Genomic DNA, 26,547 nt, shown 5'->3' on the forward strand with positions numbered 1-26,547 from the left:
ACCTCTGACATCTGTCCTATATATTTCACCCCTCAATTTAAAGCTATGCCCCCTCATGCTCACCGTCACCATCCTAGGAAAAAGGATCTCTTTATCCACCCTATCTAACCCTCTGATTATTTAAATTATTATGGAATAACAAAGTATAGAGCTGGATGAACACAGGAGGCCAAGCAGCATCAGAAACCTGATGTTTCGGGTCTGGAACCCTCTCTCTCAATAACAAACCCCTTATCTCTGGGATCAATCTACTGTACCTCCTCTGAAGTGCCTTCAATACCACCACATGCTTCCTCAAATAAGAGGACCAAAACATTGCACGATACTCCAGGTGCAGTCTCACCAATGCTTGTATAGTTGCAATAAAACTTTCTTAACTTTATATTTGATTTCTTTAGCTATAAAAATCAATGCTTTCCTTATTGAGGAGGTGATGGCCTTGTGGTATTTTTGCTGGACTGTTAATCCAGAGACCTAGGTAATGTTCTGGGGACCTGGGCTCGAATCCTGCCACGACCGATGTTGGAATTTGAATTCAATAAATATCTGGGATTAAGAATCTAATTATGGCCATGGATCCATTGTCAATTGTTGGAAAAATCCATCTGGTTCACTAATGTCCTTTAGGGAAGGAAACTGCTATCCTCACCTGGTCTGGCCTACATATGACTCCAGACCCACAGCAATGTGGGTGACCCTTAACTGCCTTCTGGGCATTTAGGGATGGACAATAGCCAGCAACGCCCTCATCCTGTTAATGAATTTTTTAAAAATCCATTTGTTTTATTTATTATCTGCTGTACCTGCATGCCAGTTTTCTGTGACTCATTGTGTTGTTGGTCAGTATTTCTTGCCCATCCCTAGCTGTGCTCGAGAAGGTGAGGTCAGCTGCCTTCTTAAGCTGCTGCAGTCCACCTGCTGTACATTGATCCATAATGCCCTTAGGGAGAGAATTTCAGGGCTTTGACGCAGTGACATTAAGGGAACAGCGATATATTTCCAAGTCAGGATGGTAAGTGGCATGGAGAGAACTTGCAGTAGGAGGTGTTCCCATTATCTGCTGCCCTTGTCCTTCTAGATTCTGTAGGTTTGGAAGGTACAATCTAAGGACCTTTGGTAAATTTCTGCAATGCATCTTGTATACTGTACCCACTGCTACTACTAAACATTGGCAGTGAAGGGACTGGAAGTTTGTGGATGCAGTGTCAATCAAGTGGGCTGCTTTGTTCTGGATAGTGTCAAGTTTCTTGAGCATTGTCAGAACTACACTCATTCGGACAAGGGGAGAGTATTCCATCATAGTCCTGTCTTATGTCTTGTAGATAGTGGACACACTTTGGGAAGTCAGCAGGTGAGATACTCACTGCAGGATTCCTAGCCTCTGACCTATTCTTGAAGTCATTATATTTATACAGCTAGTCTAGCTTAGTTTGTCAAGGTCAAAAATCACATGACACCAGGTTATAGTCCGACAGGTTTATTTGAAAACAGTAGCTTTTAGGGCATTACTCCTTCATTAGGTATAGTGAGACAGGCATCAAGACACAGTATTTATAAGTAAAAGTTCAAAACAGCAGGAGACAGGCTGGAGTCAGGCTGGTTTTTACTTCCGAAGCAGAAATTTACAAACGGCCCCATTGACTGACAGGGTCTACAAATCATGTGCTTTTTGAACAAAATAGAATATCTGCAAATGCAAATTCACCCCATATATCTGCTTGCATGTGCGCCTGTATGCTACACAACAATGCAGAGTCAACGGACAGAGGCTGATAGCCAAGTTCTGTGCTCACGAGGACGGCCTCAACCTTGATCTTGAGTTCATGTCATGACTCCACCACACCATACACTTACAGATACACATAGAGAGACAGACACATGCACACAGACATAACTTTTTGAGTGGATTTCCATTTGCAGATTTGTATTTGCGGATACATTCTATTTTGTTCAAAAAGTACAAAATTTGTGGACACAATCAGTCAATGGAGCACTTTATATATACTCCGGTTTTGGAAATAAAACCAGTCTGACTCCAGGTTAAAACTCAGACAGATTCTAAACAAGGCCACACACCTAAAATGCATTGTCTGACCTGAGATGTCACCTCTTGTATACACCGGTAAAATCTTTAGTTGTCTCGGAGCAGTGATTGGAAAGAAATTTTGGGATTTGCATTTTAATCAATCAAAATCTGCATCTCCTTTCTAACTTAAAGATTTGAGAGGAGGGAGTCAGCCAGTCATTTTAGGTTTATTCAACACATTCGCATCAGTTGTATGATCTTTTACTTATAAATTCTGTGTCTTGGTGCCTCTCTCACTACAGCTGGTGAAAGAGCAATGTTCAGAACGCTTGCGTTTTCAAATAAACCTGCTGAGCTATAACCTGGTGTTGAGAGATTTTGGACCTTGTCCAACCCAGTCCAACACCAGTACCTCCACATCATAGCTCGGTTTGCGATCAATGGTAAACTCCAGATGCACATAATCACGCCATATTACATACACTCCGTTAAGTTAAAAAGGCTGTTTTAGTATTTATGTTTTCATCCCTCCTCAAACAATAAATTTAACATCTGCATCGGGTTTAGATATTGTACACTAGAGATCTAGAACTCATCAAATTATTTGAAGATTAAGCATGCACAGAATACGGTGGGTCAACATAGAGGAATATATTTTTGAAAGCAGCTTCACCATCAATTACAAAGAGAATGGAACAATTCTCCCTTAGGCCCAAAGGGAAATCGCTCTATAGATGTCCATCTTCCAACTGGTTTTCCATAGTTGATAAACCGGATCCAAATGACTATATTTTCTCAAATTGCATATACAAATCCAGACCAATACATTCAAAATTAGCCCTTTGATTTCAAATATAAAACAGCAGAATAGCCAAAAAAGAAACACAACATACCGCAGTCATTTAGACTTGCCCGAATTGCTGCTTCTAATTGCTCCTCCTCAGTCATTCCTCCCGCATAGTTCGTCCTGTAGTTTGAGGCATCATAATTGAAACTATTGTAACCAGAGTACCCTTGGGTTCACAAAAACAGACAAACTTCGATTAGGGCAATATATTGAGGGGAAAAAAAATAAAGCAAGCAGACATTACCCATTTCATTGTTTAACCCATGGTGTAATAAGCAAATAGCTTCGACAATTCCAGATAAAGGGCATATTGGAGTACAGCAATTATATAAACTAAAGTGGGTAAGTAAGTGACTGAAAAATCAACTGTTTTGCTGTTAATTGAGGTCAGTACACAGTAGAAATTCTCCTGCTCTTCTACAATGAATGGCATGGAATTGATCATGCCCAACTATGAAGGCAAATAGGTCCTTGGTTTGAGGTTCTTATCCAAATGCCAGGGCCCCGATGCTGCAGCACTCATTTGTGACAATTGAAGCTTGTGCTCAATTGTTTGGAATGGGGCTTGAATTCACAATGCTCTGACTCTACCAAGTGCGTTATCATTGAGTTACAGCTGACATCCTTTGTAAAGAATTAGAAATTTGTTGTAAAGATATCCATGAAGGTCAGGCCCATTGAGAAGGAATTTCTTTTCAGAGTCTTGAAGACTTCCTCCCAGTAAATTGTCAGCTTCAGGGAAAACACTCCATTAATTGACTTGTTAATTCTACATACTAGTTGTGTCTTTTGGACAATATCAGGTCAGATTGTTTTGGGTATGACAAAAAAATTGGAAAAAAGGAAGGAAAGAAAGCCATTATATTGCTAGGGCGTTTGGCTGTACAGTGAGATCATGGTTATGGGTGACCCAACTCCATACACATACCTTGGTCCTATACACTAACATCCTTGGAGGACAAACGTAGGATTTTCACTTTCGGCTCTGCACAGTTTTCAAAATTTAGAGCAAGTCTTTATTAGAAATACTAATCAGGCAGAGTGAACCAAATGCATTCTTATTATCTCTTAGTGATATCAGGCTTGCAAAAACAAAGTCTATGTCCATTCTCTGTGGGACTTTTTGCAGGACTGCTTTCAGCAAATTAATTTAAATGACAACAATCAGCAAAGCACTTTAGAACGCGTACATTAAAACATGTTGCCATCTTGTGATGTACTGGTATTGGCCTTTCTTCTATGCCAGAATGCTCAAGTTCACCCACAACGGATGTCAATTTAACACATGAACAGATTGATTAACAATATCCAATAAAAATGTGCTGAAAACAAGCTCTACAAAGGGTCGCTAAACTTGAACCATTAACTCTGTTTACTGTCTGCAGATGGTGCCAGACTTGATGACTTTCTCCAGCAATTTCTGTTTGTGTTTCAGATTACTAACCTGCACACGCTGTCGTTTTTTTTATTATAACTGAGGACAGATTTCTTGGCTGCTGACGAATCAGTTTTGTAGACTGAGCGAGTAGTGTCTGGAGAGGGATAAAACACTTACTTTTGGTAGTTGGAGTCTACGCGGAACAGAGAGCAGCACTGAGACACCCGAGTTTGGTGACAAGTGAGTTAGGCTGTGCAATCAGTTCCTGGATTATTATCCGTAGTTGGTAAGGTTCACAAAAGCAGGAGAATTTGGTACCATAGCATGCTCCTTCAGCAATCTGTGGGAAATCAGGGGCACCTCCAGTCTCCATGGTGACCATGTACACAGGACGTGTGTTCAGCTCAGCTCCTGATTGACCACATGAACCACCTGGAGCTGTAGACAGACTCACTGTGGAGCATCCGTGAGGCTGAGAATGCCGTGGGTAGCATGTTTAGCACGCTGGTCACACCACATCAGTAAGGGCGACACAGACAGGGAAGAGGAAGCATGGTCAGACAGTGCAGGGGTCCCCTATGGCCATTCCCCTCTCAGACGAGGATACTGTTTGGACAGCAGGGAGGGTCAAAGTGTAGGCGAGCAGTAGTGATAGGGGACTCTGTAGTTAGGGGCACAGATAAATGTTTCTGTGGAAGCAAGTGAAACTCCATGATAGGGTATTGTCTCCCTGGTGCCAGGGTCAAGGATGTCTCTGGGTGGGCACAGGGTATTCTGATGGGGGAGGGTGAACTGCCAGAGATTGTGGTTCACTTTGGTACCAACAAAATAGGCAGGAAGAGAGATGAGGTTCTGCAACCGAAGTTCAGGGAGTCAGGGAGGAAGTTGCGAAACAGGACATCAAGGGTTGTAATTTCAGGATTACATCCTGTGCCATGTGCCAGTGAGGCTGGGAAGAGGAAGATAGTACAGATAAATACTGGGCTAGAGAGCTGGCGTAGGAGGGAGAGCTTCAGGAATGTGGATCATTGGGATGTCCTTTGGGGCAGGTGGGGCCTGTACAAAAAGGATAGGTTGCACCTGAACTGGAGGGGCCCCAATATCCTGGCAGGGAGGTTTGCTAGTGCCAGATGGGAGGGTTTAAACTTGTATGGCAGGGCAGTGGGAACCAAAGCAGTAGGTTATCAAGTGAAATGACCGAGGAGGAGTGAAAGACTAAGGCCAGTAAGGGGAAGAGGGCATACAGACAGGGAGAGGTCACTGATCACAGTGGGACTGGCGGTTTGAGGGATATGCATTTTAATGAGAGGAGTAAGGCAGGGAAAGCAGATCAATGTGGAGCTTGGATTAATATGTATAACTATGATGTTGTAGCCATTACAGAGATTTGGTTGAGAGACAGATTAACATTCTGGGATTGAGATGTTTCAGGTGGGATAGAGAGGGATGTAAAGAGGTGGGGGAGTGCTGTTACTCTTTAGGGAGAATATCACAGCTGTACTGAGGGAGGGCACCTTGGAGGGTTCATCCATCGAGGCCTTATGGGTAGAGCTCAGGAATAGGAAGGGTGTAATCACTTTCATAGGATTGTACCACAGGCTTCCCAACAACAGGCAAGTGATAGAGGGACAGATACGTGGGCAGATTATGAAAAAATGTAAAAGCCACAAGATTGTCGTGGTCGGTGATTTTAACTCGCTCTCTATTGACGAGGGCTCACTTAATGCCAGGGCCTTAGATTGGGAGGAACTTGTTAGGTGTGTCCAGGATGGTTTTTTGAAACAGTACATATATTGTCCATTTAAGGATGGGGGCCGTACTAGACTTGGTGTTGGAGAATAAGCCTGGCAGGTGATCACAGTTTCAGTAAGGGAGCATTTTGGGAATAGTGTAATTCTGTAAGTTTGTAATTTTTTATGGATAACAGTAACCCTCAGGTGAAAATATTAAATTGGGGGAAGGCTATCTACACAATATTAGGCCAGGAACTGGGGAGTGTAGATTGGGGGCAGCTGTTAGAGGGTAAATCCACATTTGTCACTTGGGAATCTTCCAAAGGTCTTTTGTTGAGATTTGGGCTAGCACATTCTTGTGACAGTGAAGGACAGGATGACAAGAGAAATTGGGAGTAGACAACATGAAAAAGGAAGCATGCGTAAGGTTTATGGAGCAGAAACTAGGCAGAATCCTCAAAGAACACAAATACAGCAGAAAAGAACTCAAACAAGGAATTGGAAGAGTTAAAAGGGCCATGAAATGCCTTTGGCAAACCGGTAGAAGGAAAATCATAAGGCGTTTTATCCACATATAAAAAGCAAGAAGGTAGCTAAAGAACGGGTAGGCTCACTCAAGGACAAAGGTGGGAATTTATGCATAGAGAGGAGGAACTGGGTGAGATCCTTAATGAATACTTTTGAGCAGGTATTCACAGAGAACGACATGGTGGATGGTGAGTCACAGGAGGAGTATGTTGATATTCTCAGGCATGACAGTACTAAAAAGATAGTGGTGGTGAGTATTTTAAAAAGCATTAAGACAGACAAGTCCCCAGGACCTGATGGGATCTATCCCAGAATGCTGAGGGAGGCAGGTGAGAAAATGGCTAGGGCCTTCTACAAAATCTTTGGATCCTCTTCAGTGAAAAGAGAGGTCCAAGAGAACTCAAGAAGAGCCAACCTTGTTCATTTGTTTAAGGAGGGTAACAGGGATAATCCAGGATATTACAGACCAGTGAGCCTTATATCAGTGGTAAGCAAATTATTGGATAAGATTCTTCAGGATAGGATTTACTCACATTTGGAAAAATATGAATTTATTTACCCTTATTTAAAAAAAAGAGAAATTGAGTCATCATGAGATCTGACATTATCCAAACATCATATGTACATGCACGGCTTTGTGTGGGAAAGGTCATGTCTCATAAACTTGACTTGAGTTTTTTCAGGAAGTGGCAAAGATGAGAGCCGGGTGGTAGATGTTGTCCATATGGACTTTTGCAAGGCCACTCATGGTAGGCTGGTACAAAAGGGGAAGTCACATGGAATCTGCTGTGAGTTGGTAAGATGGACACAGAACGGGCTTTGTCGCAGAAGACAAAGTAGTAGTGGAAGGGTGTTTTTTCCCCTCGCTGGAGATCTGTGACCAGTCATGTTCCTCAGGGATCAATGTTAGGATCCCTGTTCTTGGTTTTGGAGCATGTCAGTGACCTGATTAGTAAGTTTCTACATGACACAAAGATTGGGGGAGCTGCAGGTAATAAGGAGGATTACCAGAGGATACAGCAAGATATAGACAGGCTGGAGACATGGGCGGAGAAATGACAGGCGCATATCGTACTCGATATACAAACCACTGAAAAACAGAAGCGGAAGTAATACTAACCACCCCAGCAAACCGAGGCATATAAATAACAAGTGGGACAGAACACCAGCACTTCACTGGAGGCACACTGACAATGCTACCTAGCAGAGTGACAGAACGTCTGCAATCAAACACACCGGCTCAGCGAGCAAGTCTACAACCTCACAGATACGTTTTTTTCCCAGAATATAAATAGCAATTACTAGATGTCACTGGTTTAAGGTAAAAGGATTTAAGTTTAAAGGAGATGAGAGAGGCAGGCTTTATTTTTAATACACAGAGGGTGGTTAGTGCCTGGAATACACTGCCAGAGGAGGTGGTGGAGGTGGATACAACAGCAATGTTTAATATGCATCTTGAGAGATACACGAATAGGCAGGAAATAGAGGGATACAAGCCACTCAGAGGCAAAAGGATTTGAGTTTAAAACGCATCGTGCCCCAGCCCAGTCTTGGTGGGTCAAAGTGTCTGTTCCTGTGCTGTATTACTGTTTGTTTTTATCCTTTGTTTATTTCAAATTAATTCTTTCAGCCATAATTCAATCACAACTAAATAACAGGTCTGCAATCAATTTGATATTATGATGTTTGGATAATGTCAGATCTCATGATGACTCAATTTCTCTTTTTTTTAAATAAGGGTAAGAAACTGTTCTTACTCCAGGACAGGCAGAAGAGGAGACTGAGTACTCTGTCTCACACCCATCCCATAAGCTTGAGATGAACACAGCAGGCCAAGCAGCATCTCAGGAGCACAAAAGATGACGTTTCGGGCCTAGACCCTTCATCAGAGAGGGGGATGGGGAGAGGGTCCTGGAATAAATAGGGAGAGAGGGGGAGGCGGACCGAAGATGGATAGAAAAGAAGATAGGTAGAGAGGAGAGTATAGGTGGGGAGGGGATAGGTCAGTCCGGGAGGACGGACAGGTCAAGGAGGCAGGATGAGGTTAGTAGGTGGGAAATGGAGGTGCGGCTTGAGATGGGAGGAGGGGATAGGTGAGAGGAAGAACAGGTTAGGGAGGTGGGAACGAGCTGGGCTGGTTTTGGGATGCAGTGGGGGGAGGGGAGATTTTGAAGCTTGTGAAATCCACATTGATACCATTGAGCTGCAGGGGTCCCAAGTGGAATATGAGTTGCTGTTCGTGCAACCTTCGGGTGGCATCATTGTGGCACTGCAGGAGGCCCAGGATGTACATGTCGTCTAAGGAATGGGAGGGGGAGTTAAAATAGTTTGTGACTGGGAAGTGCAGTTGCGAACCGAGGGGAGGTGTTCTGCAAAGTGGTCCCCAAGCCTCCGCTTGGTTTCCGCAATGAAGAGGACCCCACACCGGGTACAGTGGATATAGTAGACCACATTGGCAGATGTGCAGGTGAACATCTGCTTAATATGGAAAGTCATCTTGGGGCCTGGGATGGGGGTGAGGGAGGAGGTGTGGGTGCAAGTGTAGCACTTCCTGCGGTTGCAGGGGTAAGTGCTAGGTGTAGTGTGGCTGGAGGGGAGTGTGGAGCAGACAAGGAAGTCACGGAGAGAGTGGTCTCTCCAGAAGGCAGACAAGGGTGGAAATGGAAAAATGTCTTGGGTGGTGGGATCGGATTGTAGATGGTGAAAGTGTCGGAGGATGATGCGTTGTATCCGATGGTTGGTGGGGTGGTGTGTGAACGAGGGGGGATCCTCTTAGGGCGGTTGTGGTGGGGGCGGGGTGTGAGTGATGTGTTGCGGGAAATGCACACAACGATGCCACCCGAAGGTTGCAGGAACAGCAACTCACATTTCGCTTCAGAACCCTGCAGCCCAATGGTATCAATGTGGACTTCACCAGCTTCAAAGTCTCCCCTTCCCCCACTGCATCCCAAAACTAGCCCAGCTCTGCCCCTCCCCCCACTGCATCCCAAAACCAGCCCAGCTCGTCCCCGCCTCCCTAACCTGTTCTTCCTCTGACCTATCCCTACCTCCCATCTCAAGCCGTACCTCCATTTCCCACCTACTAACCTCATCCCACCTCCTTGACCTGTCCATCTTCCCTGGACTGACCTATCCCCTCCCTACCTCCCCACCTATAATCTCCCCTCCACCTATCTTCTCCTCTATCCATCTTCAGTCTGCCTTCCTCTCTCTCCCTATTTATTTCAGAACCCTCTCCCCATCCCCCTCTCTGATGAAGGGTCTAGGCCTAAAACGTCAGCTTTTGTGCTCCTGAGATGCTGCTTGGCCTGCTGTGTTCATCCACACACTTTGTTATCTTATTCTCAGTGTGCGTGCGTTCTTCAATGCCAGTGTGAAAGTGAGTTAGAGCTTTATAATATTTAGATCTGGCATTAAGAACAGCAAATGCAATTTCTTTGTTACAAAAACTTCCTAGAAAACTGTCTGTAGGTGTCTCTCTGACAGTCATATCTCAAATACCATTAAATTGGTAAGCTTATCCTTTTTGAAAATAAACCTGTTATAGTCATTCATGCTACTGAGAAAAAGAGAGAACCCTTTTCCACTTGAACTCAACAACAGTGAACAAATGCTAGCAGCCTCAGCTTTTTTTTGTACTAAATTAATACAAGTACATTTTCCTAAATAAATGCAACATGCATTTAGTCAAATACATTCCCAAATACTTTGCGGAAAAGCCAAAAGCTTCTGAAACACAGTAAACACAGATCTAAATCTGAACAGTAGTTCTAGCTTGCATGATGGGAGAGGGGTAGTATTTTCTGTGATTAGAATGAAACGGAATGAGCTAGATTTCTGCAGCATACAGCTTCTTACATTTGAGGTTCCTTGTTGGACAAGGTTTAGTAATTCACGTGTGGTGAAATTAAAAGACCAACACTGGTTGGAGCCCTGGAAATCTCTAACACATTTCTCTCCATCATTGTTAAGCCTGAGATAGATAAAATGTTAGTCTCTCAGGGAATCGTGTCTGTGACTTCTGAGGCAGAAATCAGGCCTGATCATAAAAACAGAGTTGCAGTCTGAAGGGGTAAGACTGCTCTTGCTTCCTTTTTTATTCATTCACAGGATGAGGGTGTTGCTGGCTGAGCCAGCATTTATTGCCATTCCTAAGAGACGGCAGTTATGAGTCAACCACATTGCTGTGGGTCTGGATTCACATGTAGGCCAGACCAGGAAAAGATAGCAGTTTCCTTTTTGAAAGGACATTAGTGAACCAGATGGGTTTTTCTGACAAATGACAATGGATTCACGGTCATCATTAGATTCTTAATTCCAGATATTTATTGAATTCCAATTTCACCATTCGCTGAGGCGGGATTCGAACCTGGGTCTCCAGATTAACAGTCCAGTGATAATACCACTAGGCCATTGCCTCCCCTTCCAAGTTCACAAATAAAAACGTGGTTTTCTCAAGGAAAATATCAAGCCATCCCAAAAGAAAAATGTTGTGTGTAATAGCTTGAAATATAGATAAATATGAGATCACAAAACTAGTTCTGAATTATTAAACAGGAAAGAACTGACATCTTTATTTGAAGGGGAATGGGACTTTCCACATGCAGGGATCAGGGAAATAAGTAGAAGATAGAGTCCTAACTCTATCTGAGATTAGAAGAACCAATGGTCTTGAAAGGAAGATACAAAAATTTGTGAAGGACTGCATTTAAATTCAAAAGGATTGGCAGCATTAAAAAATCCTTATGTTTGTAAAATTAAACTGATGAATGGTTTAGAAATAAAATCAAGAGATCACGATGGATTGTGGGTGCTGCTTTATAAGCTGGTTGATTCATGTCATATGGAAATACCAGATACATTAATATCTTTAATTTGAGGTGTGATAGATATAGGACAGAAGTCAGAGGTAGATTCTTTACTCAGAGAGTAGTAAAGGCGTGGAATGCCCTGCCTGCAACAGTATTAGACTTGCCAACTTTAAGGGCATTTAAATGGTCATTGGATAAACATATGGATGATAATGGAATAGTGTAGGTTAGATGGGCTTCAGCCGGTTTCACAGGTCGGTGCAACATCGAGGGCCGAAGGGCCTGTACTGCGCTGTTACGTTCTATGTTCTATCATAAAGATTAAAGTTCTTTAGCAAAGCACCATTGGACAAGTACCTTTGATTTAATGGAGTTAATTCAGTTCGATATGGAGAGAAAAACTTTCAATTCATCCATGTAACCTTTGAAAATGATATGGCAATTATATCAAATTTTTTTTTGATAGATAAGCTAAAGATGACCTCCCTATTCACTATTTATCTTGGCACTCCGAGCCCACCCGTGTACAGGAGTAGCTTCAAAACAAAACCTCGAAAGTGATGGGACTGCTTTCACCAAGCAATCAGCAGGTTCACAAATTATCTCAACTGTTTGTTAAATGAAGAACCAGGAAAGGGACATCTTGCCAAACTGGTAGTTACTTCTGAGGATCTATGTGCACAGATGGTACACCCACAAACTTGACCACTACTGGACAAGAAGTTCAGGCAGGCTGCCATTGGCCAGAGCTGATTAAATTTAATGCCAAAGTTTGCAGTTGTCACATTCCTCTGAAGGCAGCCTCACTGGGTTCATGACCTGTCAGCATGTCAACATTAAAACAACCTTTGTATGTGAGGAAGAAGTGATTGTGTTGTTAAGGATTTGTTTGAGGTCAGAATGGTGTCAAAGGGAGACAGGGAGGCTCAGCACGGACAGCAAAAGCAGAACTCCTTTTAACATTCAACTGGAAGGTTCTTAACTATAAAACTTTAAAAAAATCATATAGTACTGAGAGAAAGCAAACAAAAAAAGTGAAAAGAAAAGCTTAATCGAAAGCACTGCTGCTGAAAATAAAAAATAAACTCAAATGTTGGCGCACAATTTCAAAAAATTCCTGCAACAGCTTCCCGAGTACATTCATAGATCAGGCACAAATTAAATCAGCTGGCAGACACCAAATATAGCATAATTAGTTTACAATGATGGAAGTTGACACATTGTGCAATAAAAATGGAACAATAAGTCAAGTGTGCATAGTGATAAGATTTTTGGGCTGTCAAAAATCAGGCAGTTTCAATAAAGGGCAGTCAGTTAGCAACTATGTGGACAGGAGGTTGAAAATCTATCACACAAAGCCTGGCTTATTCAACTACTGAGGGGAGGCATTGACATTGTTGTACAGTCACTGCACTGATAACACAGAACCCTAGGATAATATCACTAGGGGCATAGGTTTAGATGCTTCCATTGCAGCAGGCGAAATCTGAATTCAACAAAAATCTGGAACTAAAAGCTAGGCTGACGAAGGCCATGTAAGCACTAAACAAAAAAAAACTGCAGGTGCCACGAGTACTCAGCAGGTCTGGCAGCATCGGTGGAGGAAAATTGGAATTAACTTTTCAGGTCCAGTGACCCTTCTTCAGAACTGATTGTAGATGGGAAAAGATTGGTATAGACAGTGAAGAATTGGTGGGGAAGGCGAAGGATTAAATGGCAGGTGGAGGTGGAACCAAGAGAAAGAGTAAAAGAGTTGCGCTGACAAAGTATTGGGTAAAGGTCATCCTGGGAGAATGAATAGCTACTAACAAGGACCATTCGTGGCTGACGATGCTAGCCATTTCTACACACCACTACGTTCCCCAGCCCACATCTCTACCTCAGGCTTGCTGTAGTGCTCCAGCAAAACTCAATGGACGTTGAAAGAACAGAATCACATTTTCCACTTGGGCACCCTGCAACCTTTTGGATGCAATACTGCGTCTGACAATTATAAGGTTAAGCACCTTCTTCCGTGTCATTGGCCAAACCCCCAAACACTCAGCTCCTGGCCACATTACAGCCTTGATTCAAACATGAACAAAGGAGCTGAATTGCAGAGGTGAGGTGAGAGTGACAGCCCGTGACGTCCAGACTGCAATTGAGAGACTGCGGCATCAAGGAGCCCTGGCAAAGCTGGAATCAATTGGTATCAGGGGGCAAACACTCCACTGGTTGGGCTCATTCCTGGCACATAGGTAGATGGTCGTGGTTGTTGGAGGTCAATCATCTCAGTTCTAGGACATCTCTGCAGGAGTTCCTCAGGGCAGGGTCCTAGGCCCAACCATTTCAGCTGCTTCATCATTGACCTTCCCTCCATCATAAGGCCAGGAATGGGGATGTTCACTGATGATTGCACAATGTTCAACACCATTCGTGACTCCTCAGATACTGAAGCAGTTTGCGTTCAAATTTAACAAGATCTGGATAATATCCAGGCTTGGGCTGGCAAGTGGCAAGTAACATTTGTGTCATTCAAATGCCAGGCTATGACCATCACCAATAAAAGGCAATCTAATTTCTGTCCCCTGATATTCAATCTCCCACTATCAATATCTGGGGGAATATCATTGACCAGAAACTCAACTGGACTCACCACATTAACAGACTGGCTACAAGTGCAGGCCAGAAGCTGGGAACACTGCAGCAAGTAACTCACCTCCTGACTCCTCAAAGCTGGTCCACCATCCACAAGGCAGGAGTGAGATGAACTACTCGCTACTTGCCTGGATGAGTACAGCCTAAACAATACTCAAGAAGCTTGACACCATCCAGGACAAAGCAGCCACTTGATTGGCACCACATCCACAAACATCCCACTCCCTGCATCACCGATGCTCAGTAGCAGCAGTGTGTACTGTCTACAAGATACACTGCAGAAATTCACCAAAGATCCTCAGACAGCACCTTCCAAACCCATGACCACTTCCATCTAGAAGGACAAGGGCAGCCATTAGATGGGAACACCACCTCCTTCAAGGTCCCCTCCAAGACACTCACCATCATGAGTTGGAAATACATTACTGTTCTTTCAGTGTCACTGAGTCAAAATCCTGGAATTCTCTCCCTAAGGGCACTGTGGGTCAGCCCACAGCAGGTGGACGGACGTGTTTTAAGAAGGCAGCTCTTCCCCACCTTCTCAAGGGGCAACCAGCAATGGGCAAGAAATGCTGGCCCAGCCAGCGATGCCCACATCCCACAAATGAATGGAGAAAAGAAGGCCTTGTCATCATGTGGCCTGCTACCACAAACAACCCATTGTCAGCTCCAAATGGTCCCCATTAGCAGCTGTTCAGTCCCCCAGCTTTTACACAGACATTTGACTGTCTAACTATTTTTCTCTGGACTCCATCTCCATCTATTGATTACTCATTCTCCCACCTCATCTTCAGCAAATTCACCAATCTTTTCCCAGCTACAAGTAGGAGTGCCACTGGATCCGAAATATTAACCCCGCTTTCTGTTCACAGATGTGCTCAGTTTTGCCAGCAGCTTGTTTTTGTTGCTGCCAGTACAACCACTGCTCATTGTCATAAAAACTCACGTGATTCACAAGTACCCTTGAGGGAAGGAAGCCTGCTGTCCTTACCCAGCATGCCATTTGACACCATACTGACAGGAATACGGTTGACTCTCAAATGCCCTTTAGGCTATCAGGGATGGGTAATAAATGCTCATCGAGCTAGTGATGCACACATCACTGCGAGCAAATACCAAAAAAAATGCAACATATAAAATAACACTATGAAATTAATGCTGCAATAATGACATTTTATTTAATGCTTGTGTTTCCTTTTTCTCAAATTTCAATCATTTCCATTCCTAGCCTTATTAATTAGATTATTATTTTGCTTTCATTGACTTGATAGCAAGTAGAAAGAAATCTGTAGGATAAGATTACTGCAGAATTCTCAGCACTGGTGAAAAAATCAGGATTTCCTCACTCAGGATATTTGATGATTATTTAGAAAGTCAAGCTGTGGCATTATACAACACATACAATTTGAAGTTATTAGGTTCCACCGTGCAACAAGCATCAACATGATGTGCGTTACAGATGGAAAAATATAAGCTGTTGACAAAGTTCATAGCTGAAAACAGGACAGTAATTTCAAACAAAAACAATTTCTGGCAAAACTCAACGCGTCTGGCAGCATCTGTGAGAGAAAGCAGAATTAACATTTTGTCGACAGGGCCCTCAACTGGGTCTGACCCATCTCCCGCACTTCAGCCCTCACCCCTTCTCTTCCCTCCTGCAACAGTGATAGGGCTCCCCTTATCCTCACCTACTATCCCACCAGCATCCACATTCAGAAGATCATCTGACGCCATTTCTGCCACCCCCAGCAAGATGTCATCACCAGACAAATATTCCCCTCCCTCCCCTTGTCTGCCTCCTGCAGGGACCATTCGCTCCGGGACACCCTGGTCCATACTTCCTTCACCCCCAACACCTCCCCACAGCCCTACAGCAACTTCCCCTGTAACTGGCAAAGGTGCAAAACCTGCGCATTTACCTCCCCCCTCCCCAATATCCAAGGGCACAAACATACCTTCCAGGTGAAGCAACACTTCACCTGTACTTCCAAGAATCTAGTCTACTGCGTTCGCTGCACAGTGTGGTCTCCTCTACATTGGGCCAACAAAGCGTAGACGTGGCAACCGCTTCACAGAACATCTACGTTGTGCTTGTAAAAATGACCCTGAACTATCTGTTGCCTGCCACTTCAATGCACCACCCTGTTCCCTGGTCAATATCTTTGTCTCCGGCTTGCTACAGTGTTCCAGTGAAACCCAACGCAAGCTGGAGGAACAACACCTCATTTTCCGCTTGGGGACCCTACAGCCCTCCAGGCTCAATACTGAGTTCAATAATTTTGGGTCCTAAAGTCCCCCATGTCCCTGCCCCCCACCCCACACACCAGGCCTTGTTACCACATAGCCTGACACTACACACCCCCTGGTGTTAGTCACTAACAGTCCCCATTAACAACTCTTCACCCTCCCAGCCTGATTGTTAGCAACTCCTTTGTCTGTCTAACTGTCTTTCTCTCTCTTTGGGCTCTATCCTTTACTCCCTACCCCACCCACCTCCCTATTTTCTGTATATAAATTGACGTTTTCCGAGCCACCATCAGTTCTGAGGAAGAGTCACTGGACCTGAAAAGTTACCTCTGTTTTCTCCTCCACAGATGCTGCCAGACCTACTGAGCTTTTGCAGCAACTTTGTTTTTGTTAACATTTTGAATCTGAGGGTTCTTCATCAGAACCAATAAATATGTCTTGAAGTTTTAGTTTCCAAAATCATGTCAAAGAATTTTCGCAGCTTGAATAGAATATTGTGTCAAATTTGATCTCACTCAGCATCAAGCATCAGAAATTATTTGAGAAGGCTCTACATTTTCCCAATATCTCTTGACGACTCCAAAGTGATGATTAGTGTGACTGTTTCTTTTCACAATTAACCTCAGATGAGATTACCGCTTATGCGCAAGATGATCAGGGAAGATATCCAGTGAACTGATAAACAGAATGTAATTCCGTAAAACAACTACAACATTGAAATAGACTATTCAAACAGTGGTTCCTTAACAGTTGCAAGGAAAAAGAAAGTGATGTAGGAAACCTCAGGACTGAAGAGGAGCAGTTTTATTCATAATTGAAGATTTTAGATCACAACGTAAAATCTATTGCAGTATTTAAGTTGTTGTGTCTTTGTATTAAATATTTGCTTATTTAAAAGTGATAGTTATTTATTTATACCACCTCAATTTCAAAAGTTTCCCACTGTTGTCATATCCTTAGGGATACCTCAAAGTTACATGATATTGCAATAAATAACCTCTAAATAGTTTTGGTAGCATGACTAACCAGCTATAATTATTCACCATCATTATACAAGTTTCATGCAATTTCATGATGCTTTGTTTTGGGAATTTCTTGTTTCCAGTTTGCCAGGAGTTCTTGCTATTCAATCTTCATGCAGGTCAGGGATAATTTCTGCATTACTTCAATTTCTCAAGAAACTTTATAAACTTCAACCAAATACTCTACACATAAACAGGACTCAGAGTATCTTTCAGGGAGATTGGGTAGATTTAGACTAGATTGGCAGGATGAATGGGGACTGCAGAACAAATTCAAGCAGGGAATATTGGGGAAATGTTTAGTGATAGCCTCTGAGAGACAGGAGAGTTTAAAAGGCGTACAGTAGAGGAATTTGGCAGTATTAAAATGATATATACAACAGCAAGGGGTATAACAAAAATAAGCTAATGAGCAGAGGGCACAAACAGATACATGGCAGAGTGACATCAATGCTATAATGGAAAGTTGAGAGACAGGCAAGGAATTTGCCACTGAAGGCTGTCAAAGCTGGGTTATAATAAATATATTCAAGACTGAGAGGCAGATTTTTCAATCAGTAAAGGAATCAAAGGCATTGGAGAAAAAGGCAAGAAAGTGGGCTTGAGGATTGTCAAATTGGCCATGATCTCACTCAATTGCAAACAGGTTCATTGGGTGAAACAGCCTTCTCTACTCCTGTGTCTTATGAAGATAACAGTTCAACGTTTTTGGCAGAGTTTTCAGGAGGAACAGATAAAGGAGTAAAAAAAATGAAGGTGTGGCATTATTGGATAAAGAATCAACTACATCTGTGAGGAGGGATGATTAAATTAAACAGTGAGGCCATTCAGGTAAAATTCAGAAACAAGTTTAAAAAGGGGGCAGCCATACTGCCAGGCATTTACTATAGACTCATAAACCGAGCAAGAGACTTGGTGCTGCAAATAAACAGGCAAATATAAAATTGCAAAATCAAAAGGACAATAACAGCTTGAGCTTGAACCTCCCAATATTAACTTGGCTGTAGTGTGAAGGGCATAAGGTGCACAAAATCCTTGAATAATGTTCAAGAGAGCATTTTTGTCCAGAGGACACAAATTCAGACTTAGCTTTAGGAAATGAAGCTGTGCAGATGGATCAAATAGCAATTGATGAGCGGTTTGGAGATAGTGGCCATAAGGAGTTAGATTTAGCATCGTAGGAAGGAACAAAGGAAGGAGTTTAAAAATTCCAAATTAGGGGAGGCATGGGCACAAGTGTAATGATATTACTGGTAGACTATTAATCGAGAGACCCAAATAATGCTCTGGGGACCAGGGTTTGAATCCACTATGGCAGACGGCGAAGGTTGAATTCAAAAAATGAATTTTGGAATCAAGGGTCTAACGATGGCCTTGAAACTGGTTAATTAATTCCTCTGGGGAAGGGAACTGCCAGCCTTACCTGGTCTCCATGTGATGGCACAGTGGCTCAGTAGTTAGCACTGCTGCCTCACAATAACAAGGGCTCAGGTCTGATCCCACCCTCGGGCGACTGTCAGTGTGGAATTTGCACATTCTTCCTGTGTCTGCGTGGGTTTCCTCCCACAGTCCAAAGATGTGCAGGGTAGGTAAATTGGCCATGCTAAATTGCCTACAGTGTCCAGGAATGTTTAAGTTAGGTGGGTTAGACATGGGAAATACAGGGGTTGGAGAATGGGCCTGGGTGCAGTGCTCTTCAGACGGGCGGTGTGAACTTGTTGGGCCAAATGGCCTGTTTCCACACTGTAGGGACTCTATGACTCCAGATCCATGACGTTGTTGACTCTTAACTGCCCTCTGGGTAATTAGGGATGGAGCAATAAATGCTGAACTAGCCAGCAACACCCACATCCCATGTGAGAAAAAATAGCAAGCAAATTTTACAAAGCTGAAAGATGATCATGCAAAAGTGAACTGGAGACATCTACTTGAAGGAATTTCAGTGGCAAATCCGTGTTAAAAATTAGATTCTACGGGCTTGCAACAGACATGTCCCCAAAAAGAAAAAGAAGGTCTGCTGAACCTAGAGTCTTCCTGTTATCCAGAAGCACACACGCTAAATTCAAGCAGAAAAATAGAGCTTTCACAAGATCAAAAGAAGGTAATACTTTAGAATGCTTAGGGGATCAAGTAAAAATAAACTTAGGAGAGCAAAGGCAGGATGAAAAGCATATTGGCCAGTAACATTAAAGAAAATGCCAAGATGTTTTATTAGTACATTAAAAGAACATGACATGACTAAGGAAAGGGTTATGCTTTCAGAATGTACATGATAACTTGTATGTGGATAGGTTTCTTTAAGGCTATTTTATTGAGGTGATCGTTCTGCTTTGAAGACACAGTCAATCTTGTTAAAGAGGAGGTGTATTGAACCAATAGATAAAATAAGCATAATGAGAAAGAAAGAATGATCTCCTTGAAAGTAGTTAACTCAGCAGTACGGGATGAATTGTATTTCAGGCTATCCAAGGAAACCAGAGAGGAAATAGCCTACTGCAGAGAACACAAGTTGTGGACTAACTAATAACTTCTATAAATCCAGGATCAGTTCCTGCTCTTATATACTATATTTTACCCCCTTCATGACTAATATAAGAAAAAGGATTCCATATGCTTGCTTAACCACCTTAGCAAGCTGAACTGTTCTACTATCTTAAGGGATCTGTGAAAATCCACTCCAAGGGCTCTCAGATCTTCGGCATCTCTCAGCAGTCACCCATTAATTGTATATTCCTTCGTCTTGTTTGATCACCCCGACATGCATCATTGCACAGTGGTCCATGCTGAATTCTATTTGTCAATTGTCTGTCCACCTGACTAGCCCATTGAAATCTTCCTGTGGTTTATAGCTATTCTCTCACTGATCATGTGGCCAATTTCTGTGTGATTATACCACCTTCATTTACATCCAAAAATTGTTAACACATGCTGCAGTACAAAAAGCAAGGGACTGAGAGCTGAGACCTGCAGAATTCCATTTGGAATAATCTTCCAGTCGTAAAGATGCCAGTTGACAATTGTTTGGTTCCTACTGCTGGGCAAGTTTTTAATCTAATGTCTCATGGATCCCATGGACTTTTTCAAAAACAAGTCTGCCAAGTGGATCCTTATCCAAGCATTGCTAAAATCCACACAGATTACATTAACTGCACTACTCTCAATCCTCCACATTACCTCAAGAAACTATCCTTGACTAATCCATTATTTCTTTCTGAAGACAGTTTACCCTGTCCCTCAAAATTAGAACATAGAACACAGAATAGTACAGTACAGCCCTTCAGATCATCACCTCTGCGCCAACCAGGATTTCATTCTAAACAAATCACATCCTCCTGTACATGGTCTGTATTTCTGTTTCCTCTGTTCACGCGTCTGTCTCAATGCCTCTTAACCACTGTTACTGTATCTGCTGGCAACACGTTCGAGGCACCTACCATCCTCTGTGTAAAAGAAAAAATTCCCTGCTCATCTTTAAACTTTTCCTCTCTCACATCAAACTTTTGTCCTCTAGTAATTGACATTGCCACCCTTAGAAAAAGACTCCAACTAACCACCCTATATCCATGTCTCTCTTAACTTTATATACTCCTACCATGTCATCCCTTAGCCTCCAATGCTCAAGCAAAATCAACACAGGTTTGTCCAACCTCTCCTTATTGCTAATGCACTCCAATCCACCAACATTCTGGTAACCTTTTTAAACCATCTCCAAAGCTTCCACATCCTTCCTATAACTTCAACGTGGAGGTGCCAGTGTTGGACTAAGGTGGACGAGGTCAGAAGTTTATTTGACATCACAAGCTTGCTGACTGCTGCCCCTTCGTCAGGTGAAGTCACTTCACCTGACGAAGGGGCAGCGCTTACAAAAGCTTGTGAATTCAAATAAACCGGCTGGACTATAACCTGGTGTCATGTGACTTCCAAACTTCCTATAGTGTGGTGACCAGAACTATACACAAAACTCAATGTTTTATACAGCAGTAACATGACTTGCCAACTTTTATACTCTATGCCTTGACCGATGTAGGCAAGTATGCCGTATGCGTTCTTTATTGTTTTATCCGCTTGTGTTGCCACTTTCAGGGAGCTATAGACTTGCACCCGAAGATCCTTTTGTATATCAATGCTCCTCATGGTCCTGCCGTATACTGTACACTTTCCTCTCGCATTTGATCTCCCAAAGTGCATCACCTGACACGAGTCTGGATTAAACTACCTCTGCCATTTCTCAGCCCAACTTTCCAACAGATCTATATTCTGCTGTATTCTTTGACAACCTTCCTCATGTATCCACAACTCCACCAGTTTTCACGTCATCTGCAAACTTACTAATTACAGCACCTATATTTTCATCCAAATATTACACACAACAGAGGCCCCAGCACTGTTCCTTTCAGGACACCACTGGTCATAGAGCTCCAATCAGAAAACCATCCCTCCACAACTGCCTTTTATCTTCTTTGACCAAACTAATTTCATATCTAACTTACCATCTGACCATGGATCCCAAGTGACTTAGACTTCTGGACAGCTCAGCACAAGAGACCTTGCAAAATAAACTACACAAACAACATCCATTGCCTTACCCTGATCAATCATCATTGTCACTTCTTCAAAAAAACTAAAACAAATTTCTAAGTCAAGACTCCCCTGATGACTATCCCTAATAAGCCCATTCTTCTTCAAATGCAAGTAAATGATTATAATGATTAACGACATTAATTTCCCAACTACTGTCGAAAGGCTCACCAGCATATAAATGTCCTGGGTTATCCATGTTGTCCTTTTCAAAGGAACAACAATGGCTTTTCTCCAGTCTTCTGGGACCTTGCCTGTGGCGAGAGGATACAAAACTCTATGTCAAAGCCCCAATCTCCTCCCTTTTGACCTTGACCCAGCTGAAAACTCCTGTTCTACCTTTGTCCTTTTATGTAATTATGATAAAACTTATAGAATTTTGATGTCCACATCAAAAATTCTTTCCCATTGCCACTCCTTCTACCTTTCCAGCTTCATTTTCTAAAACAATACTCAGAACTGCGCCTTCTATTGCTGCACTTGCTACATATGGGTCAAAAATGTTCTCCTGGCTGGACCTCAAAAGTTGTGGTCAACTAAAACTACCAACTACTCAAAAGTTGAAGTCACTTAATCAGAAAGAGTAAATTAAATGTGGGGTGGTTATTTGTAAACAGTAGATAGGGAACAGTTATGGCAATGAATAAAGAGAGAGATACTCAGTGGTTTTGGAGAAGTCATGTGGTTAAAAAGATGAGGAAATTATCTACACAGGAATAGGAGGAGGCTATACAGCCCCCGAAACCTATTCAATTCATTCATGGTTGATTTGCATGTTAGCTCCAGGGATACCACTGGAGATGAATGTGGCCTTGGGTTCTTGTGAGGCCTTGTCTGATGATAAAACATGGGGAATGGCCATGGAATCAGGTGGCTAATTTTGAGGAATGGATCTTAGGGAAGAAATCCTATCAACAAATCTGGACGCGCTAGGGTAGAGACGGTTCAGATGCAAGTGTAAGGGAAGTTGACAGGGTAGATGTCTTCTTCGCAAGATAGACTAGAACTTGGGGATATTTTTAAACCATATGAGGTCTCCCATTTAACAGACAGTTGTGGGTGTTTTTATTTCCCTCGCAGAGGGTGGCAAGTCTTTGTAACTCTCCTCCCCAAACAGTGGTAGAGGCAGGATCATTTATTACTATTAAGGCAGAGGTAGTTAGATTAAGATAACAAAGTGTGGAGCTGGATGAACACAGCAGGCCCAGCAGCATCTCAGGGGCACAAAAGCTGACGTTTTGGGCCTAGACCCTTCATCAGAGAGAGGTAGTTAGATTGTTGGCTGACAAGGAACTCAATAGTTATTGAGGCCAGGCAGGATTGTGGAGTTGAGGCCAAAACCATTTCAATGATCTTACTGAATGGTGGAGCGGGTTAGAGGGGCCAATTAGCTGATTCAATTCTAATTCATACATATTCATCAGTCTAAAGATATGAAGGAAGAGGCTGCTATTCAATGTAAAGACCAAGACAATTAGCAAAAATTTCAGTAAGGAACCAATGTAGAGGGCTTTCATAGATCTGCTGTTTGTTGGTAATTACCAAGACATTATTTCTCTTTACCTCACAGTAGGGAAAGGAATGCAAATTAGATGAGGAAAATAAATTTTAACTAACCTTGGTTATTGAATCTGACATGCCGTCTAGAAGTATTTGAGAAAACACCGTCTGTGAAATAAGAAAAAGGTATCATCATAATTCCAGGGGATCAGTATATTAGATTATATCAATAAACTGAATATCACATGGTGAATGAAATCAGTGATCCATTCTGCTGTCTACCACTACTTGGCCAAAATCTATATTGTTAATTAGTGTAGTCTGTATCATTACAGGAAATTATTCCCCCGCCAGCAGAGTTTAAGGATAATTTATAACCAGCAAGGACTAAAATCATTCACACCTAGTTTTATTAGTGTTATTTTAAAATACTGCAGACCCTGACATACAAGTCAGCCTTTGAAGCCTCAAACCAAAACTACTGCAAAAGGTACATGTTGATTTATAGAGTATAAAAGTGAACTTCCCTTGTAGATGTGGTCGGTCAACATCTTTGTCCATTTGCTGCAAGGGTTCTGTTTTAAACAGAGATGCCTCAAACATCCATTTTTTTTTAAATGTGCCTGTGGGATATGGGTATCACGAGAAGGCCAGCATTTATTGTCTGCCCCTAGTTGCCCTTAAAAAGGTGGTAGTGAGCTGCCTTCTTGAACCACTGCAGTCCACATGCTATCGGTTGATCTACAATGCCCTTAGGGAGGGGGTTCCAGGATTGATCAAGCAAAACTGAAGAAATGGTGATCTATTTCCAACTCAGGATGGTGAGTGGCTTGGAAGGGGCCTTATAGATGGCGGTGTTCCCATCTGCTGTCTTTGTCCTTCTAAATGGAAGTGGCTATAGGTTTGGAAGGTGTTGTCTAAAGATCTTTAGTGAATTTATGAAGTGCATCTTGTAGATAGTACACACTGCTGCAACTGAACATCAGTGATGGAGGAAGTGGATGCTTGTGGAAGTGGTACCAATCAAGCAGCTGCTTTGTTCCGAATGGCGTTAAGCTACTTGAGTGTCGTTGGGGTTGGCCGCATCCGGGCAAGTGGAAATTAGTCTCCCACACTCATGACTTACACCTTGATGGGGTGGGCAGGCTTTTGGGAATCAGGAGGTGAATTACTCACTGCAGTATTCCTAATTTTGGACCTGCCCTTGTAGCCCCTGTTTATGTGGTAAGTTGAGTTGTGTTTCTGGTCAATGGTAAGTCCAGGGATATTTAGAGTGGGTGGGTTCAGTGATGGTAACACCATTGAATGTTAAGGGACGGTGGTTAGATGGTCTATGTTATATGGTCATTGCCTGGCGTTTGTGTGGTGTGAATGTTACTTGCCACTTGTCAGCCCATGCTTTTGTAACACATCCAAAGCCTGCTTGATCCCTTGTGCCCAGTTATGAAATAAAGGTAATATTTTCATTTGTGGGCTGAAAATTGAGATACTAAATGTTAACTTGAGGAAAGCATGTCATAGCTGAAAAAGAGAGTCAACTGCAGTTATAGAGCAGAATTTTGCTTGTGCTTGGAACTTACTTTACTTGTTGTTAATACTGATTTTGCCAACAGTCATTTCTATTGGATGTGGATTTGTGAACTGATTGCCTTAAAGGTAAACATGCCCAATCTTATACTATATTAAAAGCCATTCAGTTGGAATGTGCTAGAATTCTGATGGAGTTACACTTAATATTTATCTCTGGTTTTGCCTTAAATTGCTTCTGTAAGTAATTACCTATTTACATGAAGCAGTATTAAAACACTCTTTACAGGCAGCACTTGTAGATTAGTGGAACTGTGGACACCTGTCGGATTTAGGCATTTTCCTTACATGGAGCTGGATGCCAAAACCAGTGCCGAGAGTGAGTGGAGACACATTAAAAAATGAGCCTTCTCTATAATCAGGATTAGTTTTTTGTAGTTTTTTTTTAGAAACTGGAATGCTATGGATTCCCTCATTGGTACTTAAAATAGGTAGGTCAATTATCACCATTTGAAAATACCTGCTGACAAACATTCTTTAAATTTCCAGACATTTTCAGCCAAGGCCTTTTGAAAAAAAAACGCTCTGTAGAGTACCTGTGCTCTGTTCGTGACAAATAACAACACCTTCTGGTCACAAACCATTTCAACGCCCCTTCCCCACTCCCTGTGCGACACGTCCATCCTGGGCCTCTTCCAGTCTCACAACAACGCCACCCGGAAACTGGAGGAGCAGTACTTCATATTCCACCTTGGGAGTCTACAGCCCAATGGCCTAAATGTGGACTTTACCAGTTTCAAAACCTCTTCAACACCCCCAGCCTCATCCCAAGTCCAACCCTTACTCTCATCCCCACCTCCTTGACCTGACACAATCTGTCCACCTTCTATCCCACCTATCTGCTCCTCCACCTCCCTAATTAATTCCCAACACCATCCCACCTACCTTCCCCAGCCCCACCCTCCTCTCTATTTATTGTGGGACTCCCTTCCCCTTTCCCATTTCTGAAGAAGAGGTCCGACCAAAATGCCAACTTTGCTGCTGCTCTGATGCTGCCTGGCTTGCTGTGTTCCTCCAGCTCCACACTGTATTGTCTCTGGCTCCTGCATTGGCAGTTCTTACTGTTGCTCATGCTGTTTCAAAGAAAAGCAAATGAGACGTTTTGAAAATATATCATAACAGGATACATAAATGTCAAAAGTTTTGTATCATTTGTCCAGCACTTTGTCTGTTACAAAGATAGATTTATGTATGAAGAAAAAAGGTTGTTGAAACTTATGTCAGGGATGAGACAAGAGGTCATTATAAGTGATGTCAATTCTGCTTGTCAGCTGTCCTGTCCAACCTGGATCATTAGAATTCATTACAAGCCTTTATTCTTCCTCTATAACCGTGTTATAGCTTACCATAAACTCTGGTCAAACAAAACATACCAATCCATATTGGTTACAGTTGATCTGTATTATAAAGATTAATGTAATATATAAACTCCAGATCCACTACTGAACAATTGGCCTATCTTGCCTTCTGTAGTGCACAAAGAAAATGGAATTGGACTGGAATAGTTTTCGGAGAACAAGTATAAGCATTTCAGTGCATGCCGAGAGTTAGCTTGGCAGCACTTCACACAGAGCAACAACAGTCCAACTGACAGGTACACACGGATGCCACCAAAAACATGCTGTGAGTAACCTGCTTAAATCACTGACCAAG

General features: G+C 42.6%; 1 protein-coding gene across 2 annotated transcripts in view; it reads right to left on the bottom strand.

Moving 5' to 3' along the window:
• The window catches only part of rhbdd1 (rhomboid domain containing 1), a 76,656-nt gene that overhangs the window by 23,861 nt on the left and 26,248 nt on the right, over window positions 1–26,547 (bottom strand). For both annotated transcript variants that reach the window (XM_048542165.2, XM_048542164.2), the window contains exons 5-6: window positions 23,425–23,475; window positions 2,920–3,039 (exon numbers count right to left, since the gene is read on the bottom strand). In XM_048542165.2, coding sequence (XP_048398122.1) covers window positions 2,920–3,039; window positions 23,425–23,475 — 171 coding nt within the window. The remainder of the gene's footprint in view (window positions 1–2,919; window positions 3,040–23,424; window positions 23,476–26,547) is intronic.

Source organism: Stegostoma tigrinum, chromosome 14, assembly GCF_030684315.1.
Source record: "Stegostoma tigrinum isolate sSteTig4 chromosome 14, sSteTig4.hap1, whole genome shotgun sequence".
NCBI classification, from domain to species: Eukaryota; Metazoa; Chordata; class Chondrichthyes; order Orectolobiformes; family Stegostomatidae; genus Stegostoma; species Stegostoma tigrinum.